The 26,827-nt window shown below is 51.3% G+C and overlaps 1 protein-coding gene across 1 annotated transcript in view; it reads left to right on the forward strand.

Annotated features, from left to right (window-relative positions):
- Positions 1 to 26,827, forward strand: part of LOC147669085 (spindle and centriole-associated protein 1-like) — a gene marked incomplete at its 5' end in the record, with an annotated part of 265,959 nt that overhangs the window by 166,241 nt on the left and 72,891 nt on the right. Inside the window, 2 exons of the mRNA XM_086948236.1 lie at positions 2,110 to 2,360; positions 26,161 to 26,292. Of these exons, the coding sequence (XP_086804362.1) occupies positions 2,110 to 2,360; positions 26,161 to 26,292 (383 nt within the window). The remainder of the gene's footprint in view (positions 1 to 2,109; positions 2,361 to 26,160; positions 26,293 to 26,827) is intronic.

Genomic DNA, 26,827 nt, shown 5'->3' on the forward strand with positions numbered 1-26,827 from the left:
AGCTTACACCTGGCTCCTGAGAGGTTGGAAGGGCGCATGTTACATTGCCTTCGTTCTTCCACCCACATATGTGGCCCCTGCCAACCATCACCGACAGAGGCGTGCAGATGACATTGGACAAGCCGACTCCACCGGAGCACAGTTCCTAGATGCAGCAAAGGGACTTGTTCCTCTGTGGGGCCCAATGGTAAACAGCCGCGCTATCCGACACCTGACCCAGGCGGTAGAAACAACGATCAACATCACGGCTGGCATCCTCGCCAACAACACTGCGGAGCTTCAGGCGGTCCGCCTTGTGACCCTTCAAAATCGCCTTGTCCTGGATGTGGTCCTAGCCGACCGAGGAGGAGCATGCCGCATCATCGGATCTAGCTGCTGCACCTACGTGCCAGACAACTCGCCTTCAGTCTACAAAGCCATTGAACACCTCCACAGACTCTCCTCGGAGGTTCATCAGGAGCAGGAAGGATGGTCGCTTGGGAGCTGGTTTTGGGACACTTTGAGGAACTGGGGTTGGAGGTTGTTTTCCTTCATGCTGATACCTGTTGTGATCTTATGTGGGTGTTGCTTAGGTATCCAATGTCTACCATCTTTGTGCGGCCTTGTTTCCAACTGTATGTGCCCAAAGACTTTGGACTTCCGAAATGAGCACATGAGTCCCCTCTATGAAGTAGAAATACGTGGCCTTATGGGGATAAATCCAAACTGACAAGTTGGCGAGATATGTTAAAAGGGAGGACTGTGGAATTCTAGTTTGTGAGCTAAACATTATCTGCGCCAGCTTGTCACCCACGTACAACGTGCACGATCACCATTTTTAGGCATCATGGTCTCCCTGTCCACGATCGATCGCCAGCGCGCCCCTCTGACCCAGCAAGCATCCTCCGCGCACCCTGGCTCCCCCTCCCTCCCCTCATGAACATAACCCTTCTGCATGACCCTGTCCTTGGGAGTCACGCCAGCGCCTGACCAACACCTCCTCTCCTCCGATGAATGCCCCTCTGTTGATCAACCTTCCCTCCGCACTGGATTGTCCACGAGGCATGAATACCACTCCTTTGATGACCCCTCACCCCGTGTCCAGCTGTCCACACAGGTCCGAGGCCATCGCCTAAGCCGGGAGATATCATTTACTGCCCCTTATTGTATGAGGTCGCTCTCCTTCAAAGGACCCTCTATTGATCCAAGGCCTCCCCACCCCCTGTGATATGATCAGGCGCACACATCCTAAGACTCGGCAGAACACTCAACTGCGTGATGACCCCTCCCCTCTTATCAGCAGGTCAAGGGTCCCTATTGTGAACGCATGTGGGGTAGGATTGACACGAGGATTATAGGGATGTCTTTTCCTTTGCGTCATACTGTCCTGATTGTACTCTCAAGTGTTTTGTAAGATATAAAAGCCAGAGTCTCAGCTCACTTGTTGGGGCACCTCGAGATGATACCTTGTTGTCTGATCTGATGTGTTCTGCTCCGTCGGAATAAAACTTCTGTTTCCTGCCTTCTGGTCTCCGGCGCCTGCCTCATTGCTTGGTAAATTTGAATGGTACAAAGGCGGTTAGCGCCGGGCAAATCTTGAGAAAGGTCCTAGCCCTACCTTTTTCCACAGTTCCCAAACAAATGTACCCAACTTTTGCAAGCTTTACCAAATTAAGCTTTCTGACATCAGCATGGTCTGAGTCAATATTTACCTTTGGTCACTGCTTTAGCTTCTCTTCAGAACTTGAGTTACATAGAAGACTGTATTGGGTATGTGTGCATACCTTCTCCGACTTAAAAAGAAACCACAAGGGAGTATGAAACTAACATCCAGGAAGCAAGCTTAAGCTTCAAACTTACTGTTGATGTTGCTTCCTCGATGTATGTAGTAAGACCTAAAACATAAGTATTTAGTGCTGAAAGGCATTACATGTTTCACTCGCTGAGCAATGTTCATTTTAAGATAGTTTTACAGCTGCATGTAGAAGATGGTGTAGATGGCAGATTGTGGCTACTGATGAGGAAACATACGCCTCTCATTGCCTTAAATGTCAATAAGCTGACCTTAAAGTTTTATTCCCCATATCTATCAAATGTTTATTGAAATACATTTTGTTTCTGTTTTCAAAGGTAGTAAAAGTGATTTACAAACAACGTCCTTATGCTCACTTATGGAGATCACCAACTTTGAGGCTCCATCAAAAAGCCAGTCAAGCTTGGAGGTTCTGACACACATGATTCAGGAAGTTGAAAAGGAATTGGGAGATTATGAGCATCAGACTGGGCGCATGGTGATGGCTTCCCAGGACAGACCGGGGCTAACTGGGTTTACCATGTCGCTGGTGAACTCTCTGAGTCGGATGGTGCGTTACCTTAAAGAGGTAAGAAAGGTTTCCTTTTTCTGCGGAATTACCATTATGCTGTTCTTGCTTGTGGACTTTAAGGGTGAGATCGACTCTTGTTGGAATGAATAGTTGTCAGATTTAGCAAAATAATGGATGATCTTGAAATGGCATTACACTTGCAGTGATATTCATAGTGTGGTGTGTTGTTGAATACCTTGAAACCTAGTGGGCTTTCATACATATATATATATATATGCATTCTATGAAAGCCCACTAGGTTTATATATATATATATATATATTTGGTCTTCTATAGCGCACGGCTACTCCAAAGGAGTGTCCCGGCGCTTTAATTAGTGACCGGAAAAGACAAACGGCAAGAACACAAACACACACCACTACAGAAGAATAAGAAAAATCCAGCAATGGAAAGAAAGCACACTACCGGGCAAAGAGCCATGTTTTAAGGCCCTTCCTAAAGGCCAGTAGATTAGATGTACTGAGCAGTGCCAATATATATATATATATATATATATATATATATATATAATTCCAAAATGTGTGTGTTCCTTTTTAGGTCTCTGCATCGAGACCTATTGTCATGGAGTTCGCTCTCAAGGGAGATCACCCGGGGCACGAGCGGCGATTCTGGTATTTGGACGAGCACGTACAGGCACGTCCGCGCGCACATCTCCTATCCTGCAGGCAAACCAGCATTCAGACAAGAGATGGCCACGCGCAGCACGCTGTTCACACACAAACACAGACACACTGTTCATTTCAAAGAAGGCGTGCGTGCAAGCCCTACCGGCCGAACACCGGCAGCTTCCCTGTCTGCTGGGAGACAACCACCGCGCTAAGGCCTCGCCTCGCCTACATCCTCCCTGCCCGCTCCTCCAAGCTCTTGAGGTATGCTCTACTTGGCTCCTGCCCTGAGGTCCGTCCGTCGTCTTGCCCTCGTGGAATACGGACCATGGACTAGAAAGCGCGAGACGAGTCCGTGGAATAGTCTCTTCAACAGCGAATCGGCGTGTGACGTCAGTGCGCCGGCGTCCGCGTCAAACCACATAGTTCTGTTCCTGGGTCTGAAAGAGGGCTGACAGTCCGTGGATAGATGAAAGGATTATTGACGGTTTCTTAGCTGTAAGGTAAGTAAGTCTTTTTCCTTCATTAGGATTGTGCAGCGGCTCGTGACCTACAAACTAGGTGGTAGGATGCCGTCTCTAGTTGCAAGATTTTATTATCAGAGAGAGAGAATGAGAACGTATTACAATATAATGCAATGAGCAGGTATGTGAATGCAGGCATCCTCCGCCAAAAAACGTCAAGGGAAGGACAAACAGAGCTGTTGAATTGGGAAAGGTAGTGTTGCAGGGGGCGGACAGTGTGCTAATTGTGTACTAGGGTAGGTGTAACAAAACGTGAACAAAGTGTGCGCATCCCTTGATGCTCTCCTGATTTACAAAGATGTATGGAAAGTTGCGGTAGAACAAGAGTAAACCTAACCATCCCCCTTTACAGTACAGTACATATATATAAATACTAACTAGACTCTAGAGATCGCACTTACTTGTGGTTTTAGCCTGGGTGTCTATGGTTACTTCTCTTTCTGAGACAAAGGCTTCTTAAAATTCAGGTTTATATTGATGCCCATACGTAAATACAGAATCTTGTGGAGTTTGCATTTAACAGCTACTAAAAAAGACCTTGTTTAGTGCAGGATTTTCACCATTCACTTGTTCCATGATTCCTCAATGCTTACAAATGGTAACCTTTGGTGTGGCCCATGCGCCTTAAATGGACAGTGGAGTTTGTGTCATGAGTAACTAATCCTGTTTTAGATGACACTTAGGTAGTGTAGCCCCAATTTTTAGATAGTATGTCTTCATTTAATTGCCATTTATACTGAAAAATTGAAAGTTTAAAGATTTAGCAGAAAAATGATTAAATATATATTATCAAATCCGTTGAAACGTTTTTGCAATAGTCGGTTGTAGCAATTAAATAGTTACATATGTATTAACTGAAGTAAGTTGGCCAAATAGTTTGTACTTTCTGCTGTTTAGACAGGGGCAGATAACTAGCAGAAACAAATAATTGTGCATCTAGCAGCTGTCTTAACAGCAGATATTGTATGCTATTTGGCAATCAACCATGTGAATACTGTAAAGGATATCTTTATTTAGCTGTTGATGGCTAAACAAATGCCTTTTTCACATTGCTCATCCTGATGTAGAGTAGCAGGGGAAAAGAGCCTCTTGTTTATTTTTGTAAACCTGTGCACTACCGTTAGCATGTTTTAGAATTGATATTGACTTTTGCATACATTTGCCATGATAACAAAAATGAAAGGCGTGTCAAAGGCATAGTTCTTGTTCAGATGTAAACCTGTATGTGCCCTGGTGTTTGTGGCATCATTACCTACCCATTAGAGGCGGTTGTCTGTGTGCAAGTGGTGTTATGAATTTGATGATCTTTTTCCTCCCAGGCACACAGAGTAGTCTTTCCTTCCCATTTGCCATTTGATTTATATGTAGCATGGCAGTGTTCGGTGAATAAGCTGGCCATTGTTTTTTTTTTTTTGTTTTTTTTTTGGATCGCTGGAAAAAGAGGGAGGGCCATCTTTTTTGCAAGGGGGTCATTCCACCTTCCTTTTGAGGGTGGATGTCTGGTTGCTCTGATTTTTTTTTTTAAATATATTTTTATTGCAGGAATTAGCCAAAGTTACATATCAGATCAGAGACACATCACCTGTATCAATCATAAGAAAGAAACTCCTACAGGGGAACACCCCTTGTACACAGCCATTCAGCACACATCCCGGAGGTTGGGCGGCATTTGCGGTGAGACCACGCATGAGGGTCTAGTAGTCTTCTGGTGCCGATCCGAATAAGTGAACGGTCTTCTTCTGCTTTTCTAAACAACTTGAAAACACCCCTTTCTTCCCACCCGACCCAACCCCCCCAGAGGACCAAGGACCAATCACACGGTATGAAAAACAGCAATGTTAATAAGAGCTTACTACGCTTCCCTCTACCTCTATCCACCACCCTCCTCCCCCTGCCCCGCCATCGGTGTGCTGTGTGTGTGTTAAGAGCTTGTGGAAGGAAACCATTTCCTGCTATATAGGAGATCGTTGTGATACATTTCTACTAGGACTGAGGCTGTACACCATCATCACTATCTGATTCGCTGGTAGTGCTGTAATCGCGCAAGGCCTGCACTAACGTCTCCCACTCCTGTGCTGCCTCCAACGCCTTCTCGTTCTGCTGCCGCCTCGCCATTTGATACCTCAGGGTGCTCTCCCCCATGGCCCACTTTATGTTTAAAGTATTTTATTAAGTACAGCGGTACAGCAGTGAAGGCATAAGTATAAAAGGCAATAAAAGATGATCTCTAACAAAATAAATCAACGCTTCCCCCAGGGCTCGCTGCCACCTATAGAGTTCAATAGTCCCAGCTTTGTCAAAGCCGCCTTGGGTGGCTTGCTTGTGTATAGTGCCCAAGCGTCGGACTGTATGCGAAAAAAAAAGCCCTGCTGTACCTCTCTTTCTACGGAACAAACTATCCCAACAACCCCCTTACCCACCCCACTCCCTTCCCCCCCCCCCTCTGTCCGGTGCTGCATCAAGTAGAATGCAGAAACTCGCATCTCCCATCTGCATGCGCTCCCAGTACCGGTGTGCGATTCTCAACCCTTCCTCCTGATCTTTCACTGTATGGGAGGCGTGAGTCTCAGTAGCCTCAGGTATCTCGGGCATGTAAGCTCCCTGAATTCGGCTGCCAGTAGTGTGTGGAAGGGTAGCCACAGCTCTTGGAATTGATCTATTTCCCCAGCCAGTGTAAGTGATATTTTTTCCATTCCCAGAACGTGCCACAGCCTGTGTAACCAACCCGTGATGGAGGGGACAGTGGGTGTACGCCAGTGTATTAAAATGTTCTGTATCGCTGAACCCAGCGCAATAGCAATGTGTCTCCCCCTCCGAGATTTCAGTGGGTACATTAGATCATTGGGGAGTCCCAGCAGGGTATAGGCCGGGAAGCGGGGCAACTCTATACCGAAACATGCATCTATCTCATTGACCACCTCCGTCCAATAATCCTGTAGCAGTGGGCAGTCCCATAAAATATGTGTTAGTGTGCCAACGAGGCGCTCCGGAGTGTGGTACCAATACGTAGAGACCTTGGTAAAGGTCTCTGTGAGCCCTACATGATATGCGGAATGTCGTGCCCTGTACGAGATTTGTTCCCACTCTTTGTGGCTAAGTGTTCTCCCCAGTTCTCTGTCCCACCTCTCTCTACCAGGGTTATAAAAATTGGAGGGTGGAGGTTGCAGCATTTTGTACAGATCGGAGATCAGTTTAGCGTCCGTCTTGCGCGTCGCAAGCCACCTTTCATAAGGCAACAGGTTCCTGTCTGCTGACTCCCTCACTTGTGGCTGCAGGGCCCAGTGTCGCACCTGCCAATACCTCATCCTGTCTGCCTCCGCCAACTGGTAGGTCTCTCCGAGAGCCACAAAGGGGAGGACCCCGTCTTCACCATATACGTGAAAGAGTGCCCTACAACCCCGCCCCCGCCAGTGTGTATAGGCTCCCGGTTCTGTCCCTGACGCAAAGTCAGGGTTGTCCACAATGGGCGTGAACGGGGAAGGGAACGTGGTGAGGCCAAAAGATGCGTTAGTGGCGTCCCAAATCTGCAGCGGCACCCTCGTGATATAGGATGCATAAAGGTTCGGGGGACGATGCGGTCTACGCTGGAACGGTATTTCTTGCAGGGGTCGGCCCGCCACCGCCTGGTCCTGGAAGAGCCAGTGCTTGTCCGACTCCCACCTGCTCCATTCCACCAGGTACCTAAGCTGCGACGCCTGGAAATACTTTTGAAGATCAGGGACCCCCAGTCCACCTGCCTCCGGTGCTAAAGTCGTCAATGTCCTTTTCATTCGGGGCTTACGGCCCTGCCAAACAAAGCGGGACAGATCAGTCTGCATCTGCCGTATCCAGCCCCGAGGGGGCTGTAGCAGAAGCGCACGAAATAAGTACAGAATCTGGGGCAAGACTGTCATCTTTATCGCTGCTATTCTACCTAGCCAGGATATCGTCCCCTTGCTCCATCTCCCCAGCTCACCCTTAACTTTCTTGTTCAGCTCCTCATAATTAGCCGCCACCATCGCCTGTAACGTGGGAGCTAGTAGGATACCTAGGTATGGCACATGGTGCCGCGACCACTGGAGCGGGAAACGCCTCTGCAGGTCCTGTCTCGTCGCGGGCGTCAGGGAGACGTCCAATGCTATAGATTTCCCCACATTCATTCGGAACCCAGCTACTCCCGCGAAGGCATCGACCTCCTCCATACATGCGGGTAAGGCCCGCTTCGGGTCCTCTAGTGTGAAGATTACGTCATCCGCATATAGGCTGACCGTGTGGGTGTATCCTCCCATCCGCACTCCGATCGCGTCCGGATTTTGCCGCACTCTCTGGGCAAAGGGCTCCATGTAGAGAGCAAAAAGAAGAGGGGACAACGGGCACCCCTGTCTCGTGCCACGTTCAATTTGAAAGCGCCTCGAGCCGCAGCCATTGACGCGTACCGTAGCCGACGGGTACTTGTAACAGTTAAACACCATGTTCCTAAATTTCTCCCCTATGCCCACCCGTGCCATCACCCGTTCCAGGTAGGGCCAGTGCACCCGATCGAACGCCTTCTCGGCGTCGACCGAAAGCAGCATCCTCTCCCCTGGGATCCACGAGGCTTTTTCCAGTACATGCACTAACCTCTTAGTGTTATCCACCGTTTGCCTGCCAGGGACAAAGCCGGATTGGTCCGGTTCAATCAACCCCGGGAGATACTGCGCTAACCTCGCAGCCAGGATCCCTGTATATATTTTGAGATCGACATTTAGAAGGGAGATTGGCCTATACGAGCTACACTGAGTCCCGTCTTTCCCCGGTTTAGGTATAACTGAGACAGTCGCCTGCAGGAGGTCTGGGGGGATAGCACCAGGGCGAGCAAAGGAATTAAACAGCTTGGTCAATACGAGCGCTAAAATCGTGCAAAACGTTCTATAGAAAAGGGGGGTATAGCCATCCGGTCCTGGGGCCTTCCCGAGTTTCAGCCTGGAAATTGCCGTAACAACCTCCTCAATCCGGATCTCCCGTTCCAGGTAATCGGTCTGCACCGGAGCCAGGGACTGGAGAGCCACCGAGTCCAGATACTCATCGGGTTCACCTATCACCGAGTCGTCCCCCGCGTAAAGCTTAGCATAGAATTGGCGAAAACTCTCAGCTATGTCAATGTCCTCGGTGACTGACTGCCCCCCTGCCATCGCTATTTCCTTTACTCGACGGCTTTGGTGCGCAACTCTAAGCTTGGCCGCCAGCAATCGGCCACAGCGGTCCCCCCCCTGTATAGTATGCATGTTTCAGGCGCAGTGCCGCGTACTCAGCCCTGTCTAAGTCTAAAGCCGAAAGGAGTTTCCTCGCCGCTTTCAGCTGTTTCCAGATCCTGGGAGCCCCAGTGCGACGATGCACTTGCTCCAGTTCCCTGACCTTCTGCGTGAGTTCCTCCCGCTTAATCTTCCTCTCCTTATTTTCGGCCGACGAAATTGATATGAAGTCTCCCCGCAAAACCGCTTTGTGTGCTCCCCACTGGGTCGCCAAATTGGTGTCGGAGTTGGAGTTATGCAGTTGAAATTCCTGCACGGACTCTGTTATGCGCTGCACCACAGTCTTTTTGTGCAGGAGAGTGTCCCGAAGTCGCCAGACCCCATGTTGTGCCGGGATCTGCGGGGGTAGGAAGTGTCCCGAGACCGGCGCGTGATCCGAAAGAGAGATGACCCCCACCTCGGAGGCAGTAGCCATGTCTCGAACCGGGCCAGAGACCAGCAAATAGTCCAACCGAGCGTAAGTCTTATGTGCGTGCGAGTAATAAGAGTAGTCCCTATCTAAGGGATGAAGCCCCCGCCAGAGGTCATGCAGATCCAGATCAGCTAGTTGTGTTCTCACCATATTCGACAACTCCCCAGTCTGTGGGTAACGCTGCGCTGACCTATCCAGAGAGGAATCGAACACCAAGTTGAGGTCCCCTCCCAAAATGATGTGCCTGTCTGGCGACGCTGTGACATCCACTAATGCAATGTGAAGGAATCGGTCCTGGTGCTCGTTTGGGCAGTAAACTGACCCTACGGTAAACTGCAGGGGCCCCAATTTAAACCTATAAGCTAGCAGCCTCCCCTTATGTTCTACAAGTTTGTGCATGACTTCCCCTCTGAAGGATCTAGACACCAGGATAGCTACCCCAGCTGTTTTCGTGGCATTGGAGGAAAAGAACTGTGTGGGGAAGGAGCGGGACCGTAACCTATGGCAGTCTCCGGCTAACAGGTGCGTTTCCTGAAGTAGACATATGTCTGCCTGGGAACCCTCTAACAGGGAGAGAATTGCTCTACGTTTCGTGGGATTGTTCAACCCTTTTACATTCAGGGTCACTACCTTCAGCCCCGCCATACCAAGTCAGAGTCCCCTCGCCCCAACAGTTGATCTGTAACAGGGAGTATCAAACCATCAATCGAATAGGCCTGCGAGTTCTGGCAATGCAAAATGGACTCCCCTAAAGCACCGGACAGATCCGTCCCCAACTCCCCCCTCCCGGTTCCCCAGGCCCCCAATCCCCAACTCTCCCCCCCCTCCCGTTCCCCAACTCGAACTCCAAATTCCCCCCACTCACCCATCTCACACCACCCTCCCAGGACCCTCAGTCCTGATAGTCCCAGTCCTGCCCCTACCGGACAAGTCTGTGGTAAAGTACGTTCGTGGGCGACCTGCCACAAGCGCCCCTCCTTTGCCCCCACACCCCAACCTCCCCCCCCGAGCCTGCTTCAACAGTAATGCGTGATCATTCTCCCCCCGGAGCTAGATTATGCGGTCAGCGCTACTTCATCCTCGACCGCCGAAGTCCTGGAAACAGTCTGGATTGCATTTGCCATCTCCGCTCTAATGGTGGGCGAGCCTGGCCTCCGTGAAGCGGCAGACGACCTGCGTCCCCGGACTCTCCGCCAGCCGCTAGCGTTAGGACCTCCCCTCCTTGGAGTGGAGGATTCCTCCTCTTCCGCAGTGATCCCCAGCACTTCACATACATCCTGGAGGGACCGTAGCTGGTGGGACTCTCCATTCCATCGGAAGATGAGGCGAAAAGGGTGCCCCCAGGAGTAGGGCGTGTCGTGTTGCCTCAGAAAATCCGTCGCGATCTTAAACGCCCTCCGTTTCTGGAGAGTGGTCGCTGACAGGTCTTGATACAGCGCCACTGGGTGACCCCGGAAAGCGATCGTCTGCTTCCTCCTTGCCTCAGTCATGATCCGCTCCTTCAGCGGATAATCTGGAAGGAAAGCCAGAATGTCCGGAGGGGGCCCGGCTGCCCGTCGCTGTGGTCCCACCCTGTGGGCTCTATCTATCCTAATGGGGAAGTCCGCCAACTCGCCCAGGATGTCACGGAACAACTCCTGTAGGTAGACCAGTATGCCAGTGTTCTCTTCCAAGGATGGCACTCCCCGGACCCTTATGTTGTTCCGCCTGGATCTGTTCTCCAAGTCCTCATTATGCAGTTGTAGATCTATGTGCTGGTCTCTGAGGCGTAGCACCTCCTGCTGCAGGTGCGTGATCTCCTCGTCTTGCCTCTGCGTAGAGCTTTCTACTGTGGCCACTCTTTCTCCGAGTCCATCCACTTCTCTACGTATTTCGCGCACTTCGCCAGCCACCTCCTGCTTTAGCGCCTGAAAGTCTTCCCTCAGCGTCCCAAAAAGCGACTCCAGAAATGATCTGGTGACCGGGGGTTCCCCACCGCCCCCCATTTGAGAGCCACTTGCACCTCCTGGCGGCGTTGAATTTTTGTCCCCTTTGCCTTGGGATCTGTTAAGCATCTCCGGGAGTGTGCGACTAATCCCCTTGCCACCCTTCTGTCCGGCGATCGGTCCCGCGCTCCAGCAGCTCACACGCTATGAACCGCAACACCAGCTAAGCCGACGCTCAATTCCAGACCCAGAGCACCAGTGCAGTGGGTAGCAACAAAGGCCCGGGTCCGCAAACCGCCAGGCTGGCCGGCTAGTCAGGCGCCCCACTTCACCAATAGCAGTAGCCGCCAATCCGCGCTCCGCGAGCGCCTCACCTCCACAGATCGGGTGATCCCCACCGTAGCTGGTGCGGAGGCGTCGCAGCGGCTCAGGACCAGTGCACCGCTTCCCCAAAGTCTATTGCGCCACCCGGTGGGGTCCGCTGCGCCCTCAATGCCCGCGCACTCACCGGGAGCCTTCCTCCGCTCAGTCACTGCTCCCAGGGGGTCACCCCTCCTTCCCGGTTGTATGTCCCCGGCCAGGCGTCGCCGTGGCCTCTAGTCTTCCCCAGCGTGGCGCTCTTCAGGCCCCTGCTCTTACGGGGCCGACCTGTATCATTCCCGGGGGCTCGGCTTCGCTCTACTTCCCCCCTGCTAGCTCCTCACCTCCTCTGCCGACATCAGGGGGGGGGGGGGAAAGGGACGTCCAGGGCCCAGCTCCGTCTCAGTCCGGCCCCAATACTCTGGTCCTGCACCGCCCCGACCTCTAAGTGCACGCCACAGAGACCCGGGACCTTCCTCGCAGAGAAACGCCCCTCCTCCAGTGTCACCTCGCCAGCGCTCCGGGCCTCCGCGTCCTTCCGGCTAGGCCGCAGCCGCGGCCTCAGGTAGTTGCTGGGGCGGGTACGGGGCACTCCGCTCCGCTGGTGGATTGGTCAGCGCCTACCGGGCCCAGGCCGTCATCTCCGCCGGGCCGCAGATGTGCTTGTTGTACACCGCAATGCCTCCCGCGGCGATTCGGCGCTCAGCCAATGCCGTCTCATTGGCGCCTCGGGCTTCCGATCACCACCGGCTAGGCCGCAGCCGCGGCTTCGATTAATCCCCGGGGCAGGTCCGGGGCCCACCGCGTCACCGGGATCCGGCCATCTCACCCCGGTCTCCGGCTATCAGCTCCGTTGGGTCACCGGCGTGCCCCAATGCCTCCCAGGGCCCCTCTCTGTGACCCTCCTGGTCTGCGCTATCTCCAGCTGGGCTCCCGATCCGGCCCGCTTCCCCTCCGCTGCTCGGGGCCTCGGCGGCCGGGCTCACCGCTTCTGATGCTGTGGCCGGCTGGGGAACCGGAGCTCAACTCGGCCGTGTGCAGAGGCTCTCCCAACCGTGCCCGGTCCTCCGGGCAGGCGAGGGGGGAGAAAAGCAGTGTTTCAGGGCTCAGGGCCTAGACGGGTGCGGGAGCTCGGGAGGAACACGTCCGTTCACTCCACCATCTTGGCCACGCCCCCCCATGGCCCACTTTAGAAGTTCATTGTGCCATTTGGTGCCTGTTGGACCAACTCGCGATTTCCAATGCCTGGTTATCTCCCGCTTTGCCAGAATGAGCCCCAGATCAATAAATTTACTGGAGAGTTTGTTTTTAGGAGTATGAGGGAACCAATGCAGGATCCCTACCGCAGGGTCAAATACCAGGGTCCTCCCAGTGACTCCATTAAGGGTGTCTGCTATCAGCAACCAGTATGAGGACAGCGCAGGGCAGGACCACAACATGTGTATGAGGTCCGCCGCAGGCGTCCGGCATCTGGGGCAGGCCGCCGTGTCCGAGGCGAAGTATTTCTGGATTTTTTCCGGGGTTAAGTAGGCCCGGTGGAGTATGTAGAAATGAACCAACTGAAACCGGGCGTGACGCGTTCCTTTCCAGGCTCGGCGTATTAGCTGTACCCACGTGGTCTCTGGGATGTCTTTCCCAATGTCAGCCTCCCACCGAGTCCTGAGTGTATCGAGCGGGGGTAGCCCCTTGTTGATCAATCTGGAATATAGACACGTTACTGCTTTGACCGTCCCTGACGACATCATGACATATTGGCACACCATTGACGTTGGCGGCTCCTCCAGGCCCTTCAGCCAGTGCGTCTGGATCGCCCGCGTGACCGCCGCGTGAAGCAGGAAATCCCCCCGGGGTATGTCCAAGCGGTCCAGAATCTCCTGAAAGGGCAACAACACTCCATCCTCATAGAGGTCGCCCACCAGTTGTAGCCCTGCGTCTTCCCAGTACCTTAATCGCGACCAGTCGCCACCGTCTGGTACGGCAGTGAGCATCCCCAGCGGAATCTCCGGAGCATACGGACGTTTCAGCTCCGCTCGGCCATGTGCACGGTTCCAGCACAAACGTATGGTGCGTTCTTCGTGTGTGAGGTCCCTCAAGGCCAACCGTTATCGCAGTGCGATATAGCATATGATATGTCTGGGCATACCACTTCCCCTCCTCTCTTCTGGGCCTCGGAACTCCCTCGCTACTTCCTGGGTGTAAGTCTGCAGCTGAGCTGCCAAATAGTACTTTTCGAAGTCCGGCACCGCCAGACCCCCCTCCGATTTCGGCCTCATCAGGGTATTGAGTGCCACTCTGCGGCGGCCCGATCCCCAGAGGAACACCACTAACATGGAATTCAGGGACCGGAAGGTGGCCGGCGGGATCCAGACCGGGAGCATCCGAAAGTAATATAGCAGCCGAGGGAGCGCCACCATTTTCAGCAGTGCAATGCGTCCTGCCACCGATAGCGGCAAAGTGGACCAAAAGCCCATACTGCCCCGTGGTGCTCGAACACACCGGGCGATATTGCCGTCTAGGATATCGGCGGGGTTGTGATACACGTATACTCCTAGGTATTTGAGGCAGCTAGGCTCTCATCTAATCACCCTGGTGGTGTCAGGTCTGGGCTCCCCCCTTCGAACCGGGACAAGCAAGTTTTGGCCCAGTTCACTCTAAGGCCCGAGAGCTCCCCGAAGGTCGTAAGGGCCGTATCAGCCCCGGTCAGGGCTTTGTCCGAATCCTCAAAGGAAGAGCAGCAGATCATCGGCATAAAGGGAGATGTATTGCTGCCGCGTCGAGGTCCGTAACCCTCTGAAGTAGGCCCCACCGCGAGCGCAAAGAGCAGGGGGGACAACGAGCATCCCTGTCTCGTGCCTCGTTCCACTGGGTACTGTTGGGAGATCAGTGGGCCCGATCTCACTCTGGCTATCGCCGAAGCATACAGCACCATGGTCCATCGGATGAACCCCTCTCCCAGCCCGAAGTGTACAAGCACTCTGCGTAGGTACTCCCACTCCAGACTGTCGAAGGCCTTTTCAAGGTCAATTGAAAGGATTAAGGGGCATGAGGCCTCAGCGTGGGGTTCCTCCAGTAGGCGGAATAGGCGGCGGATATTCATTGTCGTGTTACGTTTGGGGATGAATCCCGCCTGATCGTCATGCACTAAGGAGCTCATGTGACCCAACAGTCTCGACGCTAGTATGCTGCTCAAAATTTTGTAGTCTACTGTTAGCATCGAAAGCGGTCGGTAAGATGCCGGGTCACTGGACTCCCTGCCAGGCTTGAGTAGGGGGACCACCAGGGCCTCGCACATCGAGTCTGGGAGGCGTCCCAGGCGCTTCGCCTCCCTATACACCACCAATAACCGGGGAGCCAGGAGGTCTACGTAGGTGGAGTAAAACTCCTCCGGGAGTCCGTCTAGGCCCGGAGTCTTGTTTCTCGCCATCCCCTTTATGGCGCTGCGGATTTCCCCCAGCTCTACGTCTTTCCCCAAGTCTTTCGCTTGTTCAGGCTCTTGTGCGGGGATCGACAAACCCTTCAAGTATTCATCAATCTGGGCAGTGTCCTGTGTTAGTCTACTGCGGTACAACCTTTCATAGTAACGCAGATAACAATCAAGGATCTCTGGCTGAGTGCATACGTCGGTGCCCTCCGCGGTACGCATTGCCATCGTTGGGGTGGTACGTCTCATGGGGTTGGCCAGCCAAGCCTGGAGCGCTCCTGATTTATCCCCCTCCGTTAGTGACCTAGGTACGTAAGCCTTATAGTCGAAGCTACGCAGTCGCTCGACCTCCACTGCCACCGCTTCCCTCGCTGCTGAGGTTTGTTCCTGAAGTTCCGGGTGGCCGGGGCGGAGAAGCTCCATCTCGCGGAGTTTTTGGTCAGCGTTGGCCAGGTCGTCTAGAATGACCCGCCTCATTCCCACCTTCTTGGTTATGCAGTAACCTCTAACGACCCCTTTAAATGCATCCCACTCTGAGGCCCTCGTTCCAGCCATGCCCTCGTTCACCGTGAAGTACTCAGCGATTTTGTCTTCCAGGTCCGTCCTAAACACCAGATCCTCCAATATCTCGGGCGCAGCTTCCAAGTGGGTTCATTAGGGGCACCCGGAAACCATCGAAAATCTGCTACTAGGGGGTTGTGATCGGAGACGGTCCTTGTCAAGTATTCAGACCGCACGATCGCGGACACTAGTTCCGCCGATCCTAGCAGCCCGTCCAGTCGCACATGCAGCTCATGCATGCCAGAGAAGTGGGAGTAGTCCCGGGTATGTGGGTGCTGTGCTCGCCAAATGTCCGTCAGTCCCCATTGGGCTTGCCACTCCCTCCTACCCTTGGCTACTCGACGGACTGGTGAGTCCGGGAGGGGGGGATGTAATCGGTCGAGATCAATGTTGTGAGAAGTTGGCCTGATATATAGTGCTCACTATTCTAGTGATCACTGTGTATCATACCAAACGACCCTTATTGATGATTGGTTGTAAGTCAACCTTATAGACCAGCTATCCTAGTAGCGTGGACAAGAGCAGTCTTTAGGCTAAACTCTAGAGGGCGTGTTAAGCCAGCTGTTATACCATCACATATACCCCTTGAACACCAAGTGAAAGGACACCACACAAGTTGTTATGAAAATAAAAGGATATTTATTTATAACAAGTCTACCCTGAACTCTTTATGAGTCAGGGAGCTAAGCACAAAACAAAACTCTTATGAAAATACTTTAAGTTGCACAATTTACACAAATGCCCGAGGGGCACGAAAAACCATATACACTAAAAGTGGAATGCGAAATACTAGCAGGTAAGTAACAAGATCCAGAGGCTTCAGGATCGCTAGGACTACACTACTGAACCCTAAGGTTAGGAGCAGGAGGCCTAGGGAGATCGGGTGCAGAGTGTGCACTCTCACGCGGGATGCGGGACAAAGTCTATGGATGCTAGTATTCGTAAGGTTACTGTTATCGGACGAATCCGACTAGATAGGCTGAAAACGAAAAAGGATCTGGACACTTAGATAGTGAACCTACGTTGGAGCACCGAAATGCTCAGGTTACCTAGCCCAGGGGCTGTGGCTGCCTAGGGTTCAAAAGACGTCGGGAATCCTCGTTACAGTCTACGGAGCCTGAAAGAAGAAGTTGCTGGCAGGCGACCAGTGATGATGTTCGATGGGATCCAAGCCTGAATCGATGATGGAGACGACCTGAAAGCAGAGGGGACTCAGTTCTTAATCACTAGCCAGTGATCAGATGGGCACCAGGATGGCACCGGATGAAGTCACCTCGACCAGGTGAGTGGGCGATGCTGGACTCTGCTCTCTCTCGGACCAGGAGGCGTTGTCGGCGACCAGGATGGAGGTGCGAGCTGTCCCACGAAGGTGTCTGCTGTCGGCGATGCTGGACCCAGGATTGGGGCAACAAACCTTGGCAAAGGCAAGCCCATGCGGTGGAGTCAAGATGGCGTCTGGAGTGGACCAGGAGGGTCCGGGGTGCTCCTCTTTTGGAGGGGAGTTAGGGCCAGTCTGGAGCAACCAGACCAGCGATACAATCGTCGTGGTTTGTCGTCAGGAGGGCTACAAGCCAGCAGGCAAGTGGCCGGACAACGCGGTGAGCAGCAAAGAGCATAAGGGCCCCACGCAGATCTCGTGGATGCTGGGGGGCTGGACTTCGGTGCTGGAGCTGCTCAGGGTTAGGGCTTCTCAAACCCCAAAGCACTCACTCGAGGATCCCTCGGCGGTCGTGCTGGATAAGCGTCGTGCAGTTTTGAAGATGGCCGGTCCCTTCAGGTCTCGTCACACCCACGAATCTCAGCGTGGCTGATGATGCAGGTAGAGGTCAGAGATGCCAGGGAATCCAGGTCTCGTCGAGCTGGGCAGTCTTGATCCGGAGGATGGACTTACAGCAAACCGCATGCGCTTAGATGGTGCCCGCTGGTGCAGGGTGGCTACTCCTTAGCCACAAGGGAGAGTCTTCAGAAATGTTCAAGAGTTCTTTCGTGGAAAGTAGTCAAGATTCAGAATTATCTAATTTGGGAAGGGGGCCTGCTCCTACCTTTATACTAAAGAAAGGGGCTGGCACGCGACTAGGTCCTGCCCATGGGTGGGACCAGGAGGGGGGTGGTTACACCCCTCTCCCTTGTCCGGACTTTCCCCAGCTCAGGGGCTGGTGTGCCCCTGGAACTGGTTCAAGCCGGCATATGCACAGTGAGCACCGGGGTGCCACTTGCAGTCACCTTCCTCTCAGCCCTGCCTACCTGGGATACACAAAACCCCGTCTGGGATGGTGCTAGCACCGCCCCTGACAGGAAACCCTTTGTCCAAGCTCTCCTCGCTGGAAGGACTCCCAGCAGCAGGAGGTCAGACTTGTGTCTGTGGTGGCAGCATCCATTTTGTGATGCTGAGGCTCGAGTTAGCTTTAACCGGGGTTCTCAGTTACATACATGTGTCCCTCTAGAAGGGTGGAATGCTAACCCCGTCGCCAGAAATGGCGAGGGGTTAGTATTCCAATTCGTATGACACCTTACTCGACATGTTTTGATAAAGCGATACCAAAGATAGCAAATAACTGCGAGGATTATAATGCACTTAAGAGTATATGGTACGCGTTATCATGGAACAGCTATTAGGACTTGGTTCCGCAAGCTGCAAACGGGCTCAGCTCATGCCAGAGCACCATCTCACATAATTCCAAGAACTCTGCCTTCAGGATTGATAAGGCCTGCCATAGGAGTGACTGATAGGAATATATGTGTCCATTTTAGGGTTAGATATAGGAATACTATATCTAAAGCTAAGGGTGTTTACACCACCTTGCCCCAGCTGTTGTGCAGCCAGTTGTGTCAGATTTAGATGGCCAGCCAGGGGTGGCATAATACATGCTGCAGCCCCTGGTAGGCCCTGGGTACACCTATGCCCTGGGTACCTATAGTACACTGTACAGGGACTGATAAGGTGGCCCAGTATCCAATTAGATATGTACCTAAGGTACATGGAATCCATTTTACAGAGAGAGCAGTAGGCCTGTGGCCCTGAATAGCAGGGTCCCAGGTCAACTAAGTCGAAAAACCAGCAAAACACCAGGCAAAAAGTTGGGGGTAACCATAGTCCACCACCGAATTAATCCTCCCATCAAGAGGGAACCCGACAGGAAATGGGCCAGGGAGCCCGACAGCGCGGTCAAAAAAGTGAGTTGGTCCACATTAGGTGCATAAATGCAACAAATGTTCAGAGCTCTGCCCCCCAATGTGCCGGAAATTGCCACGAATCGTCCCTCTGGATCCACCACGGATTTAGTAACCTGTAGGGGTACCCCGGCCCGCACCCAGATCAACACCCCTCTCGCGTAAGCTGAGTATGTGGGGCAGTATACCTGCCCTCTCCACCTACGCTGTAGCGCCAGTCCTTCTGACTTAGTAAGGAGTGTCTCCTGTAGCAGTGCAATCTGTACCCCTCTGCGCACTAGGTAAGCGTGGATCTTATGCCGTCTGGACATGGTGTGAAGGCCCCGCACATTCCAAGTGATACATTTCAAATGAGTGAAATCAGCCATTGTCCCATGGTGTCTCATCCAGTTTCCCCCAGCAATGCTCAGATATAAACAGTTTTACAGTTAGCTTCACACCAATGGCGGTCTCCCCCCCCCCCAACAACAACAGAACTTCCCCCTGCCTCACACTCCCCCCCCCACCCTCCCCAGAACAGGTCCCAAATAGTGCCATCTAGTTCCCATCCAAACTGTACCCTTAGAAACCCCCCCCCCCCCAACCAACCCGACGGTAGCCGCTGCAGGTGGGGGTCGAGCGCCGATAGGGGATCACCGAGTCTCAATGCTGCCGAGACTTGACCGAGCTCCAGATCATGGAGGTCAGGAAGAAGGTGCTACCCCAACCAACCCAGTAATCAATGGCCTAGCAGCTCCCGCCAGGGTCCCCCCCACCCTCCGCCATGTTCTCTCACCCAACTGGAACTAGCTCACCCGAGTTCATCCCTGCCCATCCAGTAGGCCTTCTGCTGAATCAGGGGTAATCACAGGTAAGTTCACACTGTCAGTCTCAGAGTCCTCTGTGTCCGATTGGCCCCCACCTCCGCCAGGCTCCGAGTCTTCCGTGATGGGTCCGCCTTGGGAGCCAGACAAATTGGAAACCATCTCCAACACCCCTCGCCGCTCCGCCGCGGTTTCCACCGTCGAGGGTCTGCCCGATCTACCACGGCGGCTCCGAATTCTCCGCTGACGTCCAGCTTCCGATGTGGATTGGAAGGAGGAACCAAAGCCATCTTTGCCGGCTCTGTATAACTCAAGCCAGCTGCATACATCCTCTGGGTTTTCAAAGAATTTGGTCGTGCCGTCTAGGATAATGCGGCGTTTCGCCGGAAACAGCAGGGAGTACTGAATGCCTTCGCTCCGCAACTCCCGTTTGATCGCCAGGAAGTAGGCCCGCTTTCGCTGGGTCTCGTAGGTGTAGTCTGGAAAAATGTTCACTTGACTGTTCTCGACCTGGTACGGTCCGTTGTGCCTGGCGGCGTTGAGGAGGAGATCTCTGTCCCGAAAGTGCAGTAGTCGCGCCACCACCAGACGTGGAGATCGGCCCTGTTGTGGAGGCTTGGCCGGCACCCTGTGTGCCCGCTCCAAGGTGTAGAAGGAGGAGAGCCCCTCAGGCACCACCACAGTACGGAGCCAATTCTCTAGATAGGTCACCAGGTCGCCATTTTCAATCTTCTCCGGTAGGCCCACCACGCGGATGTTATTCCTCCTGTTACGCCCTTCCGCGTCCTCCGCTCTTCTCTCCAAATCCCCAATCCGGGATAGGGCATCTTTCATGGTAGCGGCCAGGGTCTTTTGCGCGGGTTCCAAGATTTTCACCGAGCTCTCCACTTCTTTGACCCTGTCTGAGAGCTTACCATGGTCCGCTCTGAGCAGGCCCAAACTCGTCGCGACCTGAGCAATGTCTTGTAAGGCCGATCGTGTATCTGCGATCGCCTCCAGGATCCTATCGAGTTGTTGCTGTAGGTGAGGGCCCTCCTATCTCTCCGGGTTTAGCCGGTCGTCTTTGTCAGGAGCCTCCGTGTCCGAGACGGCCTGAGTGCCACCTTTAGCTCCCTTTGGCTTCCCCATGACAACCGTGCCCTCCGGTGGGGAGCTCAACAGACGTCCAGCCAGGGAGAGGTTTCAGAAAAATGTCTCTGGGTGCCGGCTGTGGGTCTGTGTCACCGTAGGCCATCAACCGAACCCAGCGTAGTGGCACGGGGCTCCCCCACCAGTTGGTTAGCCGCGACCTCGTCTCCAGGAGCAAGCAGAGGGGGGGGAAGAAGGAGCGATCACCGCCAGGAAATGGTGCCCTGCCAAACTCGGGTCAGGCCTCCGTCCTCAACCACCGATCTCGCCGAGCCTCCGGCAGTCAGTCCGAGTGTTGTTCAGCCGCTCACTATGTCCCGCAGGACCTGAGGGGGTCCGGACTCAATGACGCCGAGCACGCTCGCTGTTAGCTTCAGGATCGAGACGGAGTAAGTCCGCTCCGCTCTGGGCAGCTTGGCGCCTCCAGCTACGCCCTCCGGCACTCAGGGCCTCCGCAGTGCCTGCGGAGTGACCAGCAATCTCGGCGGAAGTCAGCCAGGAGGGTCTCCGGTGTCCGTAGCCCCCCGGGCAGCCAGACGCAGCGCCGCTCCTCTGAAGGGAAAAGTGTAGAGAGGATGATGAGCTCGGAGACGGCGATCTCCTCAGGTCCGTGGCTCTCTCCGGGCCTATAGAGACGAAGCGGGCGCCATCTTGAGCTCCGCTCCGCTCACTTCGCAGCTCCGAATTCTTTCTCGGCCAGTTGTTTCCCGGGGCTCTTCAGGTGTCTCCCGAGTCTGCCTCACCGCGCTCTTCAGTTTGGGGGGGGTCGGGGCGCCCGTGTCCCTCGGAATTCAGGATAATTGCGGTCTCGGTCTCGGAGCCGAGCTTTCAGGCGACCGCCGCCATCGGCGTCCAAGCCACGCCCCCATGTCTGGTTGCTCTGATGTTACTGCTCCTGGTGGGGTCCATTGAAGTGACGTTGCGTTTAGTCTTTTATTCTGTGGCCCAGCCAGCACCTGTCTGATTGTCAGCTTTGACTGTTTCCACCTCATTTCTACAGCGCGTTCCTACCTCTTGTCGAGGCCTGAAGGCGTGTTGCAGTGTGGCGGAGCAGGGATTACTGTTGCACCAAGGAGCTGTATGCAGATTGGGAATCCTGGAAGTGTGGGTCATACCAGCAGGCTCTGAGTGGTGGTAGCGATTGTCATGGGATTTGTAGTGTGGAGGCTCTGTGTGTGTGTGGGGGAGGCTCTGTGTGTGTGTGTGGGGGGGTCTGTGTGTGTGGGGGGGGGCTTTGTGTGTGGGGGGGGCTCTGTGTGGGTGTGGGGGGCTGTGTGTGTGTGGGGGGCTCTGTGTGTGTGTGGGGGACCTCTGTGTGTGGGGGGGGGGCTCTGGCTGATTGAGCGGTAATTTCTTCTGGTAGTTTCTCAATGCAAAACCTTCATGCTACCTCTAATTTACCGCTCAAAAGGTGTTGGGCCCTTCACACCATGTATTACCTTCAGGAGACTTTAAATAAAGATGAACAGTCAAAAAGTGCAATTATTATTTAAAGCCAATAAAGAGAGTTGTTGAGTATTTAAAGGGTTTTATTTTCTAGTCAAAAGTTAATTTTCTCTGACCCTTTATTCATTAGTAAAATATCAATCAGGTTACAGAATTTGGAAAACAGGAAAAATAGCATTAATACAGAACATATTACAGTCTGCATAAAAGCATTACATATAGGAAAGAAAATGTGGCACAAAATGTCATTCAAAACTCTTAAGGAGTTTTTAAGAAAAACAGTCTTGCAAGGCTAATCAAAAATCAAATAGTTTGCAAAAATCTCCCATTAAGAGAAATAAATGCATAAGTCAAATAACTCTTTACAGACCTAATTAATTAGTCAAAGCATAAACTTAAAATGTAGCCTCTAAATCTAAAGAGCCTTTCTATCTGTTGCTGCTCTGTGCATCTTTGTGTCTAAAGAGCAAACAAGGAGGGAGACAGCCCCTCCTTCCCCAGACCTCGAAGGAATGTGGCCTGCAGTGCCAAAATATGACGTGGCAGCAAAAACCCTCCCCTTGACTCTCCTCGGACGCCCCAGGCTGCACCCGTTACGATCTCGTACCTAACCCATAGAATGAAGCAAAGCCTGAGCCAAAATGAGCAAGAAGCCAGCTGAGCTGAGAAAAAGCCAGCCCCTCATCCGGAGAGGTCAATATTTATACACAAAATTTTGGCAGACTACACAAAGATGTAGCATCTTTCTGGAAAACCTGTACGTGATTGGTCAGACATGATGGCATGAGTTCTCACTACCCTGACTCATTCTAAAAACCTGACTTTACCAGTTTTAACAAAAGAAGCGCAAATGATTTAATACATTTATAAACGTTTGCATCATTTACTAGAAAAAATGTTTCATTCTAATTCATCCATCCTTCCTTCCTTCCACAGTGCAGTCAGATGGATACTTTTAACTAACTGGTACATTGGCACAGTCACAAGAATGTACAGTTCAAGATGTCCTTGACTCCTTTCGCAGTTTGAGTCAATCTGGTGTCTGCGCATGCTCTCTTCTCTTTCAAAGCAAGCCATAGCCTTGCTGGTTTCACAGGCAGCCATTTAATGGTAGGTCCAAAAATAAAACAAACACAAATAGAATATTAATTTCATGTAAATCAGCCCATTATGTTTCCCAACTCCATACTAATACCGCGTATAAATGTTTACCTAGCCAAGCTATTAGTGTAAAGCAGCTTTGCTATTATTTATGACAACATGCAAAATAAATGTGCAAAGTACAACATAGCATTTTTATGCTTTAGTGTAAAATTTAAAAGCACACACAGTTAATATAGCGCACACAGTTAATACAACACACACAGCAACATGCTTTAGTGTTTTAAATAGCTTTTCATGCAAAAAAAGCATTTAGCCCCCTGTGTAGTGTTTGGTGCATTATTAATTCACACACGTTATAAAAAGAGGTGTTATTAACTGAAAATATTTATCAAAATATGCAACAAGTCAAAGTCTCTTAAGACAGAAATAGTACATTTAGACTGCAAGGGATGATCTGGGAAGAGAGACACACATTCTATTAATCTTCAAAGCTAAAAAGGCCACTTTTCTCTACACTGCAAAAACACATGTTAATTCAGCAAAAGCATTTCAGACCAAATAGGCCTCACTTTCATGTTTTTCATGTGCCATGTTTTTAACTTGCACCAAAATGTGTGTGGCAATTTAAATGCAGTCTGTCTGAATCACAAAAAATAAAACAATGCCTGACTGCAGATGAAATCTGCTCCATCAGGGGGCGCTGTGTGTGTGTGGGTGGGGGGGCTCTGTGTGTGTGTGGGGCTCTGTGTGTGTGGGGGGGCTCTGTGTGTGTGGGGGGGCTCTGTGTGTGTGGTGAGGCTCTGTGTGTGTGGGGGCTCTGTGTCGATAGCTTTTTTTGTAGGTGGCTCCATGTGTGGATGGCTCTGTCTGTGTGAGGGTGGCTCTGTGTAGGTGGCTCTGTGTGTGTGTCGGTGGCTTTGTGTGTGTGGCTCTGTGTGGGTGTAAATGCAGTAGGTCATGCATTTGCGAGCGATTAAGCTATTGGCATTGTAAATGACAATGTCATTTATTTAACGATTAAGCTATTGTCAATGTAAATGACAATGCCATTTATTTAGGATTAAAAAAAGAAAGTCATGAGCAATGCCAATAGCTCTACCTTTAATAATGACGAGACCATTGCATTGTAATTGCTTGTTATCTTCTGTGGCCATGGAAAATAAAATGTTTCCTTCGGGTGCACTTTGTGACGATCTCTCAAATTTCTTTCATGAGAAAATCCAAGCAGTACACGGGCTATTTGCTCTGAGCTCTATCCCTGACCTTCTTTATCAACTTTTAATCCTATATAGCTGAGGATTTGGTCAATGACCTGGCTAAATGTAAATCAGTTTCCTCTCTTGACCCATGCCCTTCTCTCATTTTAAAGCTTGTATCCCACTGCCATGAATTCAGTGTTGAATAATATCCTGAATAAGTCTCTTGAGACTGATACAGTCACTAGGCTGTGGGAACAAGCTCTACTCTTTCCCTATTAAAGAAATCAAATGTGGATCCAACCATTCTACGCAATCTCACTTCGGCCAGCAGCCTCTAAGATTTTGAAGAAGCTAGTCAATAAAAACTAACTCATTTTTTAAAAAGAACAATAGTCTTTTGCATGACTCTCAATCTGCCTTTCGTCAGGGTTTCAGCGCCGATTCTGTCCTGTTAAGTCTCTTAGCATGTTAAATTCAATCTAGATCAGGGCCTCTTTACTATGGTGGTTTTACTCGATCTATCTTCTGCAATTGATATGCTGTCCCATCCGATTTTAGCGGCCTGGCTACAATCAGTCCTGGAGAACAGGCGATAGGGGGTTTGTCTCCTGCCATTCACAGCTACTGCAAAAAAAATTCGTTATGGTGTCCCATAGTGCTCCGCTTTAAGCCCTACTTTATTCAACATATACTTGGCGCCTAGGCCCGCCTTATTGAATCCTGGGGTATAAAAGATTTGATATGCTGATGATACCCAACTTCTTATGTTATTTCAAGAGAATAAAGAGGATGCTTTAACTTCTTAAACTGCTATTTGAGAGGTGTAGCTAAATAGAAGGACAATAAATGTCTTTAATTAAATCCCAATAAAAGAGAAATCCACTTCTTTGGGGCTAAACACTCTCCAGATCCCAGTTGTTGGTGGCCAGGAGAGCTTGACCCCCATAACCCCCAACACCTGCCTCTTCACTGGTTGTGTTGATCAACATTTCCCCTATGTATATATTGCATTACATGGTTGTTGTTAATGTCATAGTAAAATGATCTTATGCCCACCCAAAATGTGACGCTGTCGAGCAACTGGAATATAACATTGGATTTTAGAGATTTATAACTGGTTGTTTATTTCCTTGTACTCTTTTTATTTGAGTGGCATAGTGATTGTTTTAATGTTTAGTTTATGTAAGATTTAAATTAATCAAACATAATATAGTACTGACTTACTAGAGGTGACCCCGCAAAATGGGCCAGGTCCAGCATACGTCAAATAAAGCTAGACTGTGTAACACTGCTGATGACACTTGGGTGGCCCAAGAGCTCCTCACACCTAGCAATATGTGAAATCCAGGCAGTTGGCTAGCTTCATGTCTGAGCAAGAGCTGGCCACTGGTGGTCGTACATTTGTTACAGTCAGAGTGACAGATGGTGTTGTGTGTTTTTTTTCACTGTACCCCTTGTGTGGTAAAAAGAGGGATATTGTGATTTCCATGTTTGAGATCTTCCTGCTTGTGGTTGTCCGTATGTTCTTGGCACATGTTGCATGTGCAGCTTGGAGGATAAGCAAACGGTTCCCGGTTCATAATGTATGTTATTTGCTATCACTAATGCACCTTAAATAAGTTGGGGGTCACAGGAGGACATTATCTGCTTGCTGTAGTCTACCTTTTAAAGAAACTATGGACTGAGTGTGTTAAGATTAAAGATGGAATTTGTACTGTAATTGATTGAAGCTGAGGTTTATGATTTGTTTTTAACCATGTTGTGCGCTCATCTTTACTGTGCTTCATATCTCCCTGCTACTCAAACATGCAAACTAATACATGTAAATCACAAATAAATACGCACATGTGATTCTGTTGCATTGCCAGGGCGAAATGCATCTGAAGAGGGAGCTAGAAGACCGGAAACGTCTTGAAGAAGAGCTAAATGACCATCGGTTGCTGATCGATGCATTAACAGGAGAGATAATGGCTCTGCGCCAAGAAAACACTTTTCAGCAGGTACAGTATTGTGTTGCACTCCCTTGGCCTGGGACAGGGTTTGTGCTTTACATCGGTTGTGTTGCTCATTGTCCCTTGGTTGCTTGTCCGGGCATTACATTCTGTTACATGATGTTATGTGACTTTTCTCTCTCTAGATCTTTTTTGTAATCTGCAATCCACTAGCTGGGACTGCACATCTTGCTTTCCAAGCACCCACAGTCCCGTTGGGGCACCCTATATGTCTCTGGGTGTCACACTGGGTTGGGTGAGTGAAAATAAAGATGACATAATACAGAAGTGGTACCAGTGCCTTGCACTGAACCTTCAGTTCTCCTGCATTAGATCTCTCGAAGATTCACATGCTGGAATCATTTCCTGTCAGCAGCATGGGAATTGTGGTTACCAAGTATCAGTAAACGGTGTTAAAATGGCTATAGGCCCAACAACAGTGTTGATTTTGTAACTATTCACCTAATTTGAAAGAACCCAAACTTCAGCCAGTGAAGTGGTAGTGCTGACCTCTCTACTCCCCCCCCCCCCCCCTTACCCCCTT

This window comes from Lissotriton vulgaris, unplaced genomic scaffold (assembly GCF_964263255.1).
Source record: "Lissotriton vulgaris unplaced genomic scaffold, aLisVul1.2 SCAFFOLD_2561, whole genome shotgun sequence".
Taxonomy (NCBI): domain Eukaryota; kingdom Metazoa; phylum Chordata; class Amphibia; order Caudata; family Salamandridae; genus Lissotriton; species Lissotriton vulgaris.